The 17,070-nt window shown below is 44.4% G+C and overlaps 1 protein-coding gene across 8 annotated transcripts in view; it reads right to left on the minus strand.

Annotated features, from left to right (window-relative positions):
* LOC144290390 (cytochrome P450 4F6-like) overlaps nt 1-17,070 on the minus strand; it is a 54,732-nt gene that overhangs the window by 22,069 nt on the left and 15,593 nt on the right. For 7 of the 8 annotated variants that reach the window (XM_077859577.1, XM_077859579.1, XM_077859580.1 and 4 more), the window contains 4 exons: nt 15,897-16,030; nt 15,751-15,815; nt 15,505-15,587; nt 14,003-15,090 (listed from right to left, as the gene is read on the minus strand). In XM_077859577.1, the coding sequence (XP_077715703.1) occupies nt 14,913-15,090; nt 15,505-15,587; nt 15,751-15,815; nt 15,897-16,030 (460 nt within the window). In that variant the 3' untranslated portion in view covers nt 14,003-14,912. Of the gene's footprint in view, nt 1-14,002; nt 15,091-15,504; nt 15,588-15,750; nt 15,816-15,896; nt 16,031-17,070 lie in introns of those variants that run through there. The other variant, XR_013358078.1, reaches the window with a different exon arrangement.

A 17,070-nucleotide genomic window follows, 5' to 3' on the forward strand; every position in this document is an offset into this window, starting at 1 on the left:
AGGGCTCCTGGGAGGGGTGAGGATGTGGGGGCCGCAGGATCCAGGAGAAGGTGGGGCTCAGATAGAGGAAGCAGAGCTGGGAGACCCTGGGTGGAGTTCTGCTCCTCCTGCCTGGGACTGTGAGCTGTGCCAGCCCCCTGTGGGCTCAGTGCTGCCATCTGGGAGATGGGTGTCAGATGGGGGCCTGAGATTAGGACAGAAGACAGGAATGTAGAAAGGATCAGGAGCCCCTGAAAAACCACAGTGAAGAGAAAGGGCTGGCAACTAGTATTTGTGTTGCTGTGTGCCAGCACTCCACATAAAGTAAACCTTCTCTTTGCAGAATACTGTATGTAAACTGGGCCTACTGTGTGCAGGGTACCATAAAAGTGTGCCTACAGTGCATTTTGGGGCTCTACATGAAGTGTGCTGTGTGCCAGGTACACCATATAAAGTGTACCCACTGTGTGCCAGATACTCCCCACAATGTGCACGTTCTGTGTCCCAAGTGCTCTGCACAATTCCTGTGTATGCCAGGTGTTCTACCTAGAGCGTGCATATTGTATGCTGGGTACCTTCCCTAAGGCATACCTACTAAGTGCTAGGTGCTCTACCTAAAGCACACTTACTTGTGCCAGGTACACTATGTAAAGCACACCTACTGTGTGCTGGGCGTTCTATGTAAAATATACCTACTATGTGTCGGCTGCTTTACAGAAAATAAGCCTACTCTGTGCAAAGTACCTTACATAAAACATGCCTACTGTGTGCCAGATCCTCTACATAAAGTGTACCTGCGATTTGCTGTGTACTCGACATAAATCCTGACTACAGTATGATGGGTGGTCTACATCAGGCATACCTACTGAGTGCCCAACATACTACATAAAGAGCACCTACTATGTGCTAGGGGCTCCACATAAAGCAAGTCCACTGAGTGCCAGAAGCTGTGCATAAAATGCTCCTTCTGTGCGCCAGGTGCTCTACATAAAGTAAACTATTGGATGCCAAATGTTCTGCCAATAAGGTAATGCATCACCCTCCCCTCAGCTCTCTGGGCCACTGGCCTGGGATCAGACAGGGAGACCTGGGTGACGGCATCCACAGGAGGAAAGATACCCGATTTAACAGGACAGCAAACTGAGGCTCAGAGAGGGCAAGCCTCTAGCCCAAGTTGCAGAGCTCAAAGGAACCCAGGTCTGACATACTCTCAAGCCCAATCCTTTCCCCTCTGCCATGCTTTCCACAACTGTTCATAAAGGACAATACCCAGTGAATCCAGGGACATTTATATGGTGGAATTTCAAGCAATGTGTGACCCAGAAGGAGATCTCTTTGAGCACTCCAGTTGCCAGGTGGGTTATCCTCTCACATCTAGTAGGCACCACCCAGCAGATCTAGCGCTCCGCTCTGGGCCTTTCAATGGTCTGTCTAGATCTGCCTATGGGGTGGTCTGATGTGAGAGATAACATGAGGGATGGGCTCCTTGCAAAGCTACTGAGCTGGAGATGGGGAAAGAGTCCTCCTGACACTGGTAGGGTGTTGGGGAGACCCCACACTTCCCCATTCTCACTGGCCAAAGTGTTCAGGTGGCTGGTCCTAAAGCCCTCAGTGGAGTGGGGGGTTGCAATCCCTCCTCCTTTATTTCCTCCCCATCTGTGGAGGCAGACATCACTTGCTGGCGAGTCCACCCACATCAGGGTCAGGGGCAAGGCCAGAAGCCAGGCAGAACTTTAGACACACAAGAAAGAGCCCCTGGTGCCCAGAGAAGCTCAACTCACTGCAGACCTACCATGTGCCAGCAGTGGGCAGGCAGCTACAGCAGGAGTCGCATTTGCCAACATGAGCCACGATCTTGTTTTAAGCTCTGATATATTCACCACTTCCCTCACTCACTCATTTTACAGATGACAAAGCCGAGCCTGAAAGCTCTTTGAGTGACTTGCCCAAAGTCCCATAGCTGGTGGAGCCAGGCTCTGCACCACGCAGCCCTACTTCATATGGGGTGCCCTCAACCACTGGGCTGTGCTCCCTCCCTTCTGAGGATGAGCATTTCATTAGCATCACCTCCTAAGGTAGCAGGAATAATTTTAAAAGACAATGAATGTAGCATACATAGGACAGAGGAAGGCCTTAATAAATGCCAGTCACTGCTATTGCTACTGCTGTTGCTGTGTAATTATCCAACAGCCTGCAAGACCACATTCATGAGCTCATTTTTACCGAAAAGGAACCAGAGATTCAGACGGGAAAAGCAACTACAGCCTCACCGCTGATTAGGTAAATATGACAGCACAAGTGACAGCAAAGCCTAGCACCTAGTTGATGCTCACTGAAATCTGGGCATGAAAGAAAGGTTTGCAGCCGTCAGCTCTAAGCATGGTCCTCAGACCTCCACTGCAGGCATCACCTGAGAGCTTGCAGGAAGTTCAGGATCTTATACCTCTACCTAGAAATATTGACTCTAAACTGCATCTAAGTAGTTCCTCAGGAAAAATGTGTACATGCCTTCAAGTGTTAAGAAACGTTTTTTTAAGATCTTGGATTCCAGGTTCTGCATGGATGATGGAGGGGATAGCCTTCACTTCTCTGATTCCCAAGGTGGTTTTTTTTTTTTTCAGTTATAAAATAAGGAGAAATACCTAAATCTCCAGGGACTGTCCATACAACCAAAAGTTTTGGAACCTCTCTACTGTGTTGGGCATATTTTAGACAACGGGAATCAGTGCTGAGCACAGCAGACCCAGTCTCTGACATCAAGGGGCTCACATCTTGTGATTAGATGGACAGTGATCAAATAAATGATCAAGAACATATCAACGATAAGTGATGTGCTGGGGGGTAAGGGTCCTACCTTAGGCCAGGCATCAGGGTGAGACCTGAAATAAGAGCGTGAGTCACCACGGGCAAGCATGGAGTAGGATACCCATGCTGCACAAAAAGGCAAGTGAGTTCTTGTTATTTTGACGTCACCAACTTTAGGCAAAGCCTGCCATCCCTTTGAGCCTCAGTCTTCATATCTGTAAAGTGGACTTGATAAAACATCACAGAGTATTGCAAGCATTCTATCAGATGCAGAGAGAGGAGGGGGAGTATCTTTCAAAGTGACATGTAAAGGAAATCTTTCCATTTGTGACAACATGGATGGACAGATATACCTTGAAGTCATTATGCTAAGTGAAATAAGCCAGAGGGAAAGACAAATACCATATGATCTCACTTACATGGAATCTTTAAAAAAAATAAATGAACTCATAGAAACAGAGGACGCATTGATGATTGCCAAAGGTAGGGTGTTAGGGAGTGGATGAAATGGGTGAAGGGCGTCAAAAGGTACAAACTCCAGTTACGAAATAAGTCAGTCCTAGGAATGCAATGTATAGCTCCGTGACCATAGTTAATAACAATGCATTGTGTGTTTGAAAATTGCTAAGAGGGAATCCCTGGGTGGCTCAGCAGTTAAGTGCCTGCCTTCAGTATGCAGGGCTGATCAGGGCATGATCCTGGAGACCCTGGATCAAATCCCACATCAGGCTCCCTGCATGGAGCCTGCTTCTCCCTCTGCCTGTGTCTCTGCCTCTCTCTCTCTCTCTCTCTCTCTCTCTCTCTCTCTCTCTCTCTCTCCCCCCATGTGTCTCTTATGAATAAATAAATAAAATCTTTAAAAAAAAAAAAAGAAAAGAAAATTGCTAAGAGAGTAGATCTTAAAAGTCTTCATCACTGGTGGTGCCTGGGTGGCCCAGTCAGTTAAGTGACTGACTCTTGATTTTGGCTCAGGTCATGATCTCGGGGTAGTGAGATCCAGCCCTGTGTCCGACTCTATGCTCCTCATAGGGTCTACTTGTCCCTCTCCCTCTGCTCCTCCTGGCACTCTCATTCTCTCTCTCCCCTCCCCCCAAATAAATAAATAAACAAATGAAAATCTCTAAAATAAATAAATCTTTTTTTAAAAAAATTATCACCTCTTGAAGAATAATCCTGTAACTATATGTGATGATGGATATTAATAAATTTATTGAGCTGATCATTTTGTAATATATACAAATATTAAATCATGTGTACATCTGAAACTAATATAATGTTACATGTCTGTTATACCTCAATTAAAAAATTGACATTTGAGTGCCAGTCACATCTACATTTAAAACTTATTAATGTGCATATGGGTCTGTGCGTGCACATGTTGGCATATGCATTGAAGAAAATTCCAGAAGAATCCACACATCACAATGGAACTGGAGGAAGTAGAACTGAAGCCTTCATTCTTTTACCTTGCTACTTGTCTCTAATGCTTTCTCTAATGCTTTCTCCGACACTGAGTCGCTATCATTTTTATCACTAAAACACCAACTTTAAAATAAATAAAGTACGGAGGCACATAATTGGTGCACACAACAGATGAACAGTTTTTCTTTTGTGTCCCCACAGAAACATACCTCCCAGGAGTCAGCCTGGGGTCTCTAGAGCAAGCATGCAGGCTGCCTGGTGGTGAGTCCCTCTTTTCCTTTCCTTGGCCGTTAGGAAGGAACAAGTTCTGGATTCAGCACAACAGAGTTCAGATCCCAGCCCTACTCAAAGCTGGGATCTGCTCAAGTCGCTTGCCCTCTCTGAGCTTCATGCCCTCCTTGGTAAAATGGATAGGGGGACTTGTACCTCCCAAGTAGTTCATTCTTCAGCAACAAACTGTACTTGTGTACCTAATCCATACCAGGCATGGTACTAGGACCCAGGACCCAAGATGAATAAGATAAATGAAGTCTCTAGACAGTGGTGCTCATGCCTGATGGCAGAAGCCAATGGGGGATAGGACCAAGTCAGATGGTGGTGGTAATGAAGGATATTAACAGAATGAGAAGAGCTAGCAGGTGACCAAGGGGCAACCAGGGAGGGCTGCCCTGTGGAAGTGATCTTTGAGCAGAAACCTGAATGACATGGAGGCGTGAACAGCAAATAAAGATCACTCCCCACCACTAAAACCACACGAGGACCGTAAAGACCAACACAGAGTGGGGTAATCAAATGACCTAAAAACTGTGTAATTCTTACTTCCTTTCCGAGATAAGATAAGGAAGTAATTCTTACTTCCTTTGCTGAGATAAACAAAGACAGTGAGGCAATTTCACTCAGCATTCATCTATGAAGGAAGCAAGAACTAGTCCAGGAGACCCATGACAGTAAAATCTGGCCCAATACTCAAGCTGGAAATAGTTGCAACATTTCAGTTAACATAATAACGATCAGGAAACTCAACCCGCCCCTGAAGCATGACAAGGGTCAGATCCATAAGCTGGAGCTGCCAGCTTCTTGGCAGAAGTACCAGGGGAGCAAAATGGCTGGCTTTGGAAAAATAAGGCTGAAGGGAAAGTTCTGGAAAGTCCTGAGGCTCCACAATAGTTGACATCAACTTCCCCTGGACAGGAGTTTTGGATGGGACAAGCTCTGAAAAGTAGTCAGGCCACCTCTACCACTTGGGCAGGGTGGGTTGCTGTCAACAGAGATCATCCCTGTGGAGTGTAAAAGGGTATTTCTCATACAACAGCGAAAGGAGGCGGACCCCAAGAGCATCACGATAAAAGCAGTAGAGCTTGCAAGGGAAGAGGCAGGATTTCTCCCCCCATTCTGATGTCTGTTTAGCCAGCAGGCAAGGAAGCCACCTTGGTACAGAGGAGCTGAGTGAACCCCCATCTGTGAAGGCATGTGGAGTGGATGCCCACCCAAATTAAAACCATGGGCTACAACAGGAGTCTTTGGCCACCTACCTGCAGCCTCTCTGGGTCAAATAAGGAAATGGTGTCTGGTCAGTGTCAGACACCTGCAGGCAATCAGAGGATATTATAAAATAACATCCATTCTCTGCCAAAGGAGAGACTTTGTATGACAGTGTTTTCCATGACAGCGAAGCCCTCTAGATTCCAGGAATAGCTACTCCCTGGCCCTATGGACCTGGGATTGATGGCAGCTCTCAGCTGTTCTACCTCCAGGACACTGAACTAGCCTTGATGGTTTCCTTGGCCCTTCCCATACCTTTGTAAAGGGCTCCTTCCTAAACTCATGCTTAGGAACGCCTGGGTGTCACAGTCCATTGGAGCTTCCGACTCTTGGTTTCATCTCAGGTCATGAACTCATGATCTCGATGGGATCGAGTTAGCGTTGGGCTCCACGCTCCGTGAGAGTCTGCTTGGATTCTCTCTCTGCCTCCTGCTGCACCCCCACCCCTGCTCTCTCCCTCTCTCTCTCAAATAAATAAATCTTAAAAAAAAAAAACTCACGTTCATTTAGTCATCTAAGATCCCTGCCAGTTACAGGACTTAGTGACTTCATGACACACACAGTCACACCCTACACACACACACGCACACATAGTCACATACAAACACCTATGCACCTACACTTGCGCACTATTACACACACGTACACTGACACATGCACACACACATTTGTACACTTATTCATACACATGTACCCAATTATATGCATACACTCACATACACACATACTCACACCTGTGTACAAACAATAACGTGAACACACACACAGTCACACAGACACTTATACCACAGACACCCACACATACACACACACACACACACACACACACACACAGTCACACAGACACGCATACTGAACTAATGGGGACCAGATGCCTTAGAGTTTATTGTCCCCAAACTGTCCAGCAGAGGGCGAGAGTGGAGCACTCAGAAGAGGAAGGAGAGCCACAGCAGTCGATGATAGCAGGCTCGTGTCCTTTAGAACTACACACACGGGTACATCTCTCATTTATTTACCATCATGATCCTTAACCAGAGCCTGTTTGCAGTGGGAGAGGAGACACTTAACACTACAAATATAAATCACACGTTGAAGGAGTGAGCTATATGTTGGAGGAAAGAAACGGTTCATCAGTTGGTGGGAAAGTGGATCAGGAAAGGGACTTTTTAAGATTGAGGAAATAGTATTATTTGCATCCCAATGAGAATTATCCAAAAGAGTTCAGGATACATGATCGATATACAAAAATCTAATAGAATATATTCTACGGTAGAATATAACACATAGAAATTCTACTTCTGTATTCCAGGGGTCAGCAATCCATGGTCCATGGACCTAATCTGGCCTGTGGCTGGTTTTTGTATCATCTGTGAGCTAAGGAATGTTTTTATATTTTAAAAGGATTGTAAAAGGAGAAGGAGCGAGAGAAGGAGGGGATCCTGAATGGGATGTGTAAAGCCTAAAATATTTACTATATGGTCCTTTACAGAAGAAGTATTCCAAACCTTCTTATGGTAGTAGTAAAATTGGAAAACAATTAGAGAAATATTTTCACATACCATTTTTAAAGTATTATACACCAGAAAAAGTGTAATACTCAAGATATAAATCTAATAAAATAGATTTAGTATACATAGACTATACATTTATACATCTAATAAAATGTTCTCGATCTCTGTGATGCAAACTCTAAAACACTGATGAAAGAAAGCCAAGAAGATCCAAATTGATGGAGAGATAAAACAATATTCATGGATTGGAAGGCTCAATATTGTTAAGATATTAAGTCTCTTCAAATTGATTTATAGATTTGAAGAATTCACAACCCCAATCTCAGCAGGACATTTTTGTAAGAATAGATAAGCTGATTATAAAATTTACATGAAAATGTAAAAAGACTTATAATAGCCAGATTTTTTGAAAAGGAAAGTGTAATGGGCAGATTCACATGACCCCTTTCAAGACATACTATAAGACAATAATAGTGTGGCATGGGCCACAGATTAGACATAAATTAATGGAACAGAATAGAGTCCAGAAGTAGACCCACCCAAATTCAGTTGACTTTCTTTAAAATGTGCAAAACAAGTCAATGCACAAAGGATAGTCTTCAATAAATGATACTGGTGCAACTGGACATCCACATGCAAAAAAAGAAGAGGGAAAGAAAAAAGTCAACTTATATCTCACACTTTACTGAAAAATTAACTTAAAATGGATCATAGAACTAAATTATGTAAAATCTAACATTTTTAAAGATATTTTAAAATTTATTTATTTGAGGGAGAGTGAGAAAGTGAGAACACTGAGGGAGATTGAGAGGGAGAAGCAGACTCCCCACTCAGCAGGGAGCCCAACTTGGAGCTTGATCCCAGGATCCTGAAATCATGACCTGAGCTGAAGCAGATGCTTAACTGACTGAGCCACCCAGGCATCCCCAATATAAAACTTCTAGAAGGAAAAATATGAGCAGCCTATGAGGTTCAGCAGTTTAGCGCTGCCTTCAGCCCAGGGTGTGATCCTGGAGACCCGGGATCAAGTCCCATGTCAGGCTCCCTGCATGGAGCCTGCTTCTCTCCCTCTGCCTGTGTCTCTGCCTCTCTCTGTGTGTCACTCATAAACAAATAAATAAAATCTTTAAAAAAAAAAAAAGAAGGAAAAATAGAAGAGAATCTTTGTGATCTTGGGTTAGACAAATAGTTTATATACAACACCATAAGCATAATCCATAAAATGAAAATATTGCTACATTGTACCTTATAAAAAATGTTCGCTCTGTAAAAGAAACTTAGATAAATGAGGTCAGCCACAGACTAGAAAAAAGACTTGCAGGGCAGCCCTTGCAAGGCAGTCCATGGTTTAGCGCCGCCTTCAGCCCAGGCGTGATCCTGGAGACTGGGGATCGAATCCCACGTCGGGCTCCCTGCATGGAAGCCTGCTTCTCCCTCTGCCTTGTGTCTCTGCCTCTCTTTCTCCATCTCTCATGAATGAATGAATAAAATCTTAAAAAAAAAAGACTTGCAAATCACACGTCAAAGGACTTTTGTGCAAAATACATAAAGAATCTCAAAATCCAAAAATAAGAAGGCAGACAACTCAGGGAAAACTAACAGGCAAAAGATTTGAGCAGACACTTCACCAAAGAAGATAAATGGATGGCAAATAGACACATGAAAAAAAGGTCCATTATTAATCATTTTAAAATGCAAACTAAAACCACAGTGAAATATCACATACTCATGAGGACAGCTGGGGGAAGAACTGACAACATAAAATGCCAGTGAATATGTGGTACAATTAGAACCCTCATATATTACTAATTGTAATTTTAAATGATAGACACTCAAAACAGCTTGATCATTTCTTTTAATGTTAAACATCCATGTATAAGATGGCCCAACCATCTCACTCCAAGAGCAACGAACACTTGAACACAAATATTCATAATAGTTTTTTTTCATAGTAGCCCCAAACTAGAAACAATCCACATATTTTTCGACTGGTGAAGAAAGAGTGGCTTATCCCTATGATAGAATATTGCTTAGCAATAAAAAGAAGTGAAGTACTGGGTCACCTAGGTGGTTAGGTAAACAAAATATTTTTTTAAGATTGTATTTATTTATTTATAGAGAGTTTGCTAATGGGGGAGCAGAGGGAGAGGGAGAGAGAATGTCAAGCAGATTCTGCACTGAGTGATGAGCTCATCTGGGGCTGGATCTCACGATCCCAAGATCATGACCTGAGCTGAAATCAAGAGTCAAGCAATCAACCAACTGAACCACACAGGTGCCCCACAAGACATAATTTTAAATTATTTTCTAATATAGTACCATTTAAAAAAATTAAAAGGGGCTTGAAACTTAACACATAGAAAAAAAAAAGAAACTTAACACATAGAGATTTTAAAGACCTCAAAATGATGATTTTATGTCATAGAAAGATGGTCACAGTATATTGTCATATGAAAAAAATGAAATTAACAAAAAATATATATGATAAAACAAAATTACTTGTTGAGGTAAAATGCACATAACATAAAATTCACCATGTTAACCATTAAAAAGTGTACAATTTCATGCATTTAGTACATTCATAGTGTTGTGCAGCCATCACCTCTATCTAGTTCCAGAATATTTCATCACCCAAAAAGGAGACCTCCTACCCAGGGCAGTAACCCTCCAGTTACCACTGGCCAGCCTTGGAAACCACCAATCTGCTTTCCATATCTATAGATCTTCCTATCCTGGACATTTCATATAATGGAATCATACTATATGTGACATTTCACTCGGTATAATGTTTTCTTTTTTTAAGATTTTATTTATTTATTCATGAGAGACACAGAGAGAGAGAGAGAGAGGCAGAGACACAGGCAGAGGGAGAAGCAGGCTCTATGCAGGGAGCCTGACGTGGGACTCGCTCCCAGGTCTCCAGGATCACACCCTGGGCCTCAGGCGGTGCCAAACTGCTGCGCCACCAGGACTGCCCCCAGTATAATGTTCTCAAAGTTCATCTGTGCTGTAGTGTGTATCAATGCCTCATTCCTTTTTATAATCCAGTAATATCCTTGTTCTGGGTATACCATATTTTGTTTATCCACTTCATTTACCTGACCGTGGATATTTGGATTGTTTCCCAATTATCCAACTTTTGACAATTGTGAATAGTGCCACTACAGAACTTATGCTTTTGTTGGAACAACTGTTTTCAATTCTTTGGGGGCATATACTAAGCGTGGAATTGGTGCCTCATATAGTAGTTCTATGTTTAATTTATTGATGAAACACCAAATGTTCTGCACCATTTTGCATTCCCACTGGCACTGTATCAGGGTTACAACTACTCCACATCTTCACTAGACTTGTTATCTTCCCTTTTTCAGATTCTTGTCATCCTCGTGGTTATGAAGGGGTATCACATGTGGCATTGCTTTGCATTTCCCTAATGACTAATGATGTTGCATCTTTTCATGTGCTTATTAGCCAGTAAAATAGCATTTTTAAACAGGGGATTACATATAAATGTAATACATTTAGATGTAAATAACATTTTTTTTTACTTCTATGAAGATTATATATAAATAAAAGCTGGATGTATATGAAAGAAAATATGAACAGTGATTATTTTGACGTTTGAATTCTGGGTATAAAAATGATTTTTATTTCTCACTTTTTTTTCTTGTGTTTTCTCTTATGAAGATATATCATTTTGGGGATATGAAAAATAATTTAAGAACTTGGCAAAGAAAAACACATGTGATTTTCAGCTTAAAATATATTAAATATTTATTCATTTCATCTTGCAATGCTCCTTTCATATTTTGCCCCAATCTGTGGGCCCTAGAAAGGTTTTGAGGCCCTGCACTCCGTACACTCCAAAGGGGGGGAGGCGTTGCTCCTACAGCTTCAGAGGAGCGAAGTCCGGGGTCGGCCGCTGTCCCAGGTGCTGAAGGAGGTGGTTCCACTCCCCCACCCTCCACTTTCTCCTGACTATTGGGACCCCCAAGGCCTCCACCTCCTGAAACCTGTAGGCGAAAAACGAAGTCCAGATCATGCTTCTTTAGCAGGAAAAATTGTTTTTTCATTTCCTAGCTTCAAGACCAGCTTGGCATCAAAGGCCCTTGGAGTTTCTCAGAGGTAACTATGGATATTTAGAACTAACTGGGTCTTCTAATGATAGTTTTCTTCAACAGAAGGTTGCCACATTTCTCAATACTTAAATTTAACTTTTGTGACTAAAGCTTTTTAAATTTTAGAACATTATGGAAAAAGAAGAGAGAAGGGAATATTTTAACACTCACTGAGTACTGATGCTTACCAGATAGACTCAATGATGTTGCACATGCTGGCTTATGCAATCTTCCCATCAGTGTAATAAGGTGGCTATTACTATATGGTAATGGAACTGAGGTTCAGAGAGATCAACAGTTTTCCCCCAACCCAAACAGCTAGGAAACAGCAGACTGGGATTGTGACCTTGGTAATATAACTCCAAGGTGTGCTGGATCCAGAGTCATCTGACCCTAACTGCATTTAATTATCTGCAAAGAATAGTCTTATCCTCTTGATCCAACATGGAGCTCCAGCTACCCACACCACCCCAAAAAGCAGAAAAGAAGAAGGGAGAAACTGGACAGAGAGAATTTCCAGCTCTCTTTTCAGGAAGGTCTCCAGAATTACCAGGTACTCTTTGACTTCTCCAAAAAGACAACATATAGTAATTTAGCCAGTTGAGTTTCAAGAAAAGCTTTCAAATATTATTTGTATTTCAGCCTGCCATGCAGCTAACTAAAAACTAAGGACTACAAGAAGGCAAAAATGAACAGCAGGATACACAGTTAGTAGTCTCTGACACCATCCATCTTATTGACTACCAAAGCATCCTTTGTGTACTCCTCTTCCTACACAAGGAACATCCCCAGGAAAGTCCACCTCAAAGTCAATGTGCTCTCTCCATTTAGCCCAGGTTCCAAGATCTCTGGGTGATGTGCTGTCCTCTCCCTTAAGCCCTAATGTGAGTTTTTCCTGGTATGGGAATCTATACTTAAAGGCAATTATCACCCTCAATACATTCAAAAGTTGAGTAATAACTGGGTTGTGACCATTTAAAATTCCAACTGAGACTTTCTGTTCCCACTAATGGTAAGCTAGGTTATTTAGGTTAAACTTTTTTTAAAAGATTTTATTTATTTATTCATGAGAAACACACACAGAGAGAGAGAGAGAGAGAGAGAGAGAGAGAGAGAGAGAGAGACAGGCTCCATGCAGGGAGCACAACGTGAGACTCAATCCCGGGTCTCCAGGATCATGCCCTGGGCCAAAGGCGGCGCTGAACCGCTGAGCCACCAGGCTGTCCTTAAGTTAAACTTTTAATTTTTAAAAAACAACTCTCATAATTGGATACTTTTCCAGTTTCTTAAATAAATACATGACAATGAAAGACAGTAAAGAATTACAAAGACTCCACTCAAATGAAAATAGAACCCAAGAGTTAAATGAACATGAATTATACTTTTGCTCTGGAGGCATTTCTCAAGTCAGGAAAAAGTGAAGCTGTTTTGATGGCCTCTTGATTGATGTAGGAAAGAAACTAGAATTCGAAGCCAATGGCCAAAAAAGAATTATTGAGACATCTTTGGTGCAAAAAAAGGTGGTTTCATAAAACCACAGGGATAGGAGTCACGGGCAAAAAGAGCTGTACTGGGGTCATGAGGGTGGCTCATTATATACTTCAAGTTGGGAGGGGGTTAGGGATAGCATGTCTCTAAGGAATTTTGGAAGCAAGGTTTCCAGGACCCTGAGGGGCCTAGCTATCATTGGAAAAAGGTCACTTACTACTGTTTAATAAAACCTTAGTCATGAAACCCTGCAGATATATATTGGTAGGTCATATGCTTGGGGAATGGTTGCCAACATGTATCTTGGGGATAGAGATAAAGGAAGTTTCCAAAGGAATTTTCATATGTTAAAGTAGACTTACAGGATCCTGGAGGTTGGACTAAGATTGCCTTTTAATGGGGCCTTGGTGGCTCAGTGGTTGAGCATCTGCCTCTGGCTCAGATCATGATCCTGGGGTCCTGGGGTAGAGTCCTGCATCAGGTTCCCCACAGTGAGCCTGCTTCTCCCTCTGCCTATGTCTCTGCCTCTGTGTGTGTGTGTGTGTGTGTGTGTGTGTGTGTGAGACGAATAAATAAAACCTTTAAAAAAGAGATTGCCTTTTGTCCTTAGCAAACTATTAACATCAAGGCAATTGAGTGTCTAGAGGAATGTCACCCTGCTTTTATCAAGGACTTGTCAATGGGCTGTAAAGTAGTAGGAAATTTAATAATTTTTCTTTTTGCCTTGTTTCCTACATCAATGATCAAGGGAGAAAAATCAAAGCCTACAGTGATAGGGAAAAAGAGGAATTGCAAGAAGACCCTCCATACATAAATGGAAACCTCAAAAAGCTCCACCCCTCAAGGCGAGAGCACACAAGTGTGATCACACAAGTGTGATCTCAGATAGAATTTAAACTGCCTTCATGATCTTGGGCACCACAAGCCTTGAACTTCACTCAACATTATCTTCAACCAGGAAGTCTCCAAGACTTCCTCCTTAGACAATGCTACCTTCTTCAAATTCTACAAATGTTATTTCAAATATGATAAACTCCCAGGCGAAGATAACCAGGCACAAGTACACCGACCCTACCAGTGAAAACCAGCAAAAGCAGCAGGGTATATAACAAATAAAGTGATTTCAATGATCAGACACACAGGATAAAGTATCTATATTTTGCCATGTTTAAGTATACAAGGTAACCATAGAAACACAGTGAAGGATTAGGAGGTAAGAAAAGTTCGGGTATATTAGATAGGAACAGAGGTCAGGGCGATCAGAGCGTGGTGCCACTATGGGTCCTCCTCTGACCCAGAACCTCAAACATGTCCCTTAACTCAGTCCTTTTTTTTTTTTTTTAAGATTTTATTTATTTATTCATGAGAGACACAGAGAGAGAGAGAGAGAGAGAGAGAGAGGCAGAGACACAGTCAGAGGGAGAAGCAGACTCCATGCAGGGAGCCCGACGTGGGACTCGATCCTGGGTCTCCAGGATCACGCCCTGGGCCAAAGGCAGGCGCCAAACCGCTGCGCCACCCAGGGATCCCTTTTTTAAATTTATTTATGATAGTCACAGAGAGAGAGAGAGAGAGAGAGGCAGAGACACAGTCAGAGGGAGAAGCAGACTCCATGCAGGGAGCCCGACGTGGGACTCGATCCTGGGTCTCCAGGATCAGGCCCTGGGCTGAAGGCGGCGCTAAACCGCTGAGCCACCGGCGCTGCCCTTTAACTCAGTCCTTAACGCTGGTCCCTCTCCTGTTAAAAAAACACCTCCCATGGCTCCCTATGCCTATGGGACAGACTCCCTTAATGGGCTCTGAGAGAACCTGCCATCAGGACGGGGATCTGGGATGAGCTGGAAGGGCTGTCAGGGCCCGGCCCAGACCCAGCCTCCCCTCCACCCCGCCTCGCCCCCCACCCCCACCCCCGGCCTTCCCGCGGGGCCCACGCGCCCCCTGCTGGCTCTCCGTGGGGCTCGCGCGGGGGAGACCACGCGCTTCTCTTCCCGGGAACCTGCAAAGCGAGGCGCGCGGGTCGGGCTGGGCCCAGCCGGGAGCTGGCGGGTCACTGGGGGCGCGCGCTCAGCGGCTCCACGCGCAGCCACAGTCCGCCCTCGGCGCGCAGGATGAGCTCCGGCTTCCTGCGCGGCTCCTCCTCGTGGGGCAGGACCCTGAAGCGCAGCAGCGTGAGCGCCAGCACCACCTTCATCTCGCTCATGGCGAACGCCTGCCCGATGCAGTTCCTGAGGGGGGAGGGGGGCTCGCACTCGCCAGGGACCCCGGCAGGGCCCATCGCGCCCAGAACCCAGCCCGGGACCCGCATCGCCGCCCGCAGGGATGCACAAGGGGCTGACGTGCCTGGGACCCCGCTGGGGACTTGCCCGTCCATCCCGGGAGCTGGGCCCAGACCCCAGCCTTGAACTCAGGCCCGCAGACGCGCGCGCGCGGCAGAGCTGCTGAGCACCCCGCGGACCCCTCCTTGGACCCAGCCGCCCCCACTCCCCAGACCCTTACTCCTAACCTCCGGAGGAGGGGAGACCAGGAGAGCCATCCTCAACTTCCTCCCCTTTCCCTCCCCCACAGACGTTCCTGGGATCTCAGTCCCAGACCCCTGCCCCCGCCACCCCATTCCCACCTCACATACCCTCTTGGCTCACCTGGGCCCAGCAGAGAAGGGAATAAAAGCCAGGGGAGACCTCTTCTGGGGGATTTCTGGGTCAAAGCGCAAGGGATTGTATACCTGAGGGCACAGAGAGGTAGGGCTGCTGGTCAGGGTTTCTCAAGATACCTACACCCAGATACAAAAGACAAGTGGATACAGTGGAGGGGGATTGTAGGACACCCCCGGTCAGGACTCCGCCCCCTCATCAGGTGGTAGGATAGAGAAGAGAGATGCGCAGCACCTCAGGATCCGGCCAGACTGATGGGTTGTGATGAATCCCAAATATGCTGAGGACACAGTTGTTCCCTATGGGAGAGAAGGGGAACAGTCAGGATGAGGTCTCAGCTAATGGGACCACCACCCTTCTACCCCTGATGCTGTGGGCACCTTTGGGGATAACCCGGCCATCGGGGAGCACGATGTCCTGGGTACATCGGCGGGCAATGACTGTGACAGGTGGGTGCAGCCGCAGACTCTCCTTGATGCACATGGTCAGGAAGGGCAACTGGGCCAGGTCGTCCCTAAGGAAGCCCCCCAACAATTATCCACGAATCGTATCAAAGACACCCCCCCAAGCCCTCCTTCTGCTCCTGGAGATTCTCCCTTCCTTGCTCTGACCCTCACTTCTATAACAAAATAAACTCCAGATGAGCCAAAAATTTAACTACTAGAAAATGAAAATCGAGATGGCCGGGTGGCTCAGCGGTTAAGCGTCTGCCTTCGGCTCAGGGCATGATCCCGGAGACCCAGCATCGAGTCCCACATCGGGCTCCCTGCATGGAGCCTGCTTCTCCCTTTGCCTGTGTCTCTCCCTCTCTATGTGTGTGTCTCTCATGAATAAATAAATAAAATCTTAAAAAAAAAAAAGGGAAATGAAAATCACAAAAGTCACTACCTAGAAGGAAATTTAGCCTAGCATTTTTAGAATTATTTCTGAGAAAAATACAACATTCACAGGGTATCTTTTTTATTTTTATTTTTTTGTATTTTTTTTTTTTTGGAGTTCGATCTGCCAACATATAGCATAACACCCAGTGCTCATCCCGTCAAGTGCCCCCTCAGTGCCCATCACCCAGTCACCCCATCCTCCCCGCCCACCTCCCCTTCCACTACCCTGTTCGTTTCCCAGAGTTAGGAGTCTCTCATGTTCTCACAGGGTATCCTTAAAAGCGTAATATATTTGCATAAGAAATTTTTTTAAGTCATACAATTAGCTGAAAATGAAATATTGGTACTGGACTTAACAGGTTATTTGAACAAATAAGATCCACACTAAGGTGGGACGACCTTATAATAAAAAGATGTGGATTCTTTCTAAGTTAATCAATATATTCAGTGCAATCAAATAAAAATCTAGTTGATTTTTTTTGGAACTCGGTAATTTTATTCAATTTGAAAAAATTAAAGTTCAAGAGCTCTATCAATTTAAAAATAAAAGATCAAAGAAAGACAATTCATCCACTGGATATTAAGACCTATTATAAAAGTGTGGTAATAATAAATAAAGTCACAGCGTGGCACTGTTGCAAGAACAAGAAAACAGACCCATAGGATAGAGAGC

Source organism: Canis aureus, chromosome 19, assembly GCF_053574225.1.
Source record: "Canis aureus isolate CA01 chromosome 19, VMU_Caureus_v.1.0, whole genome shotgun sequence".
NCBI classification, from domain to species: Eukaryota; Metazoa; Chordata; class Mammalia; order Carnivora; family Canidae; genus Canis; species Canis aureus.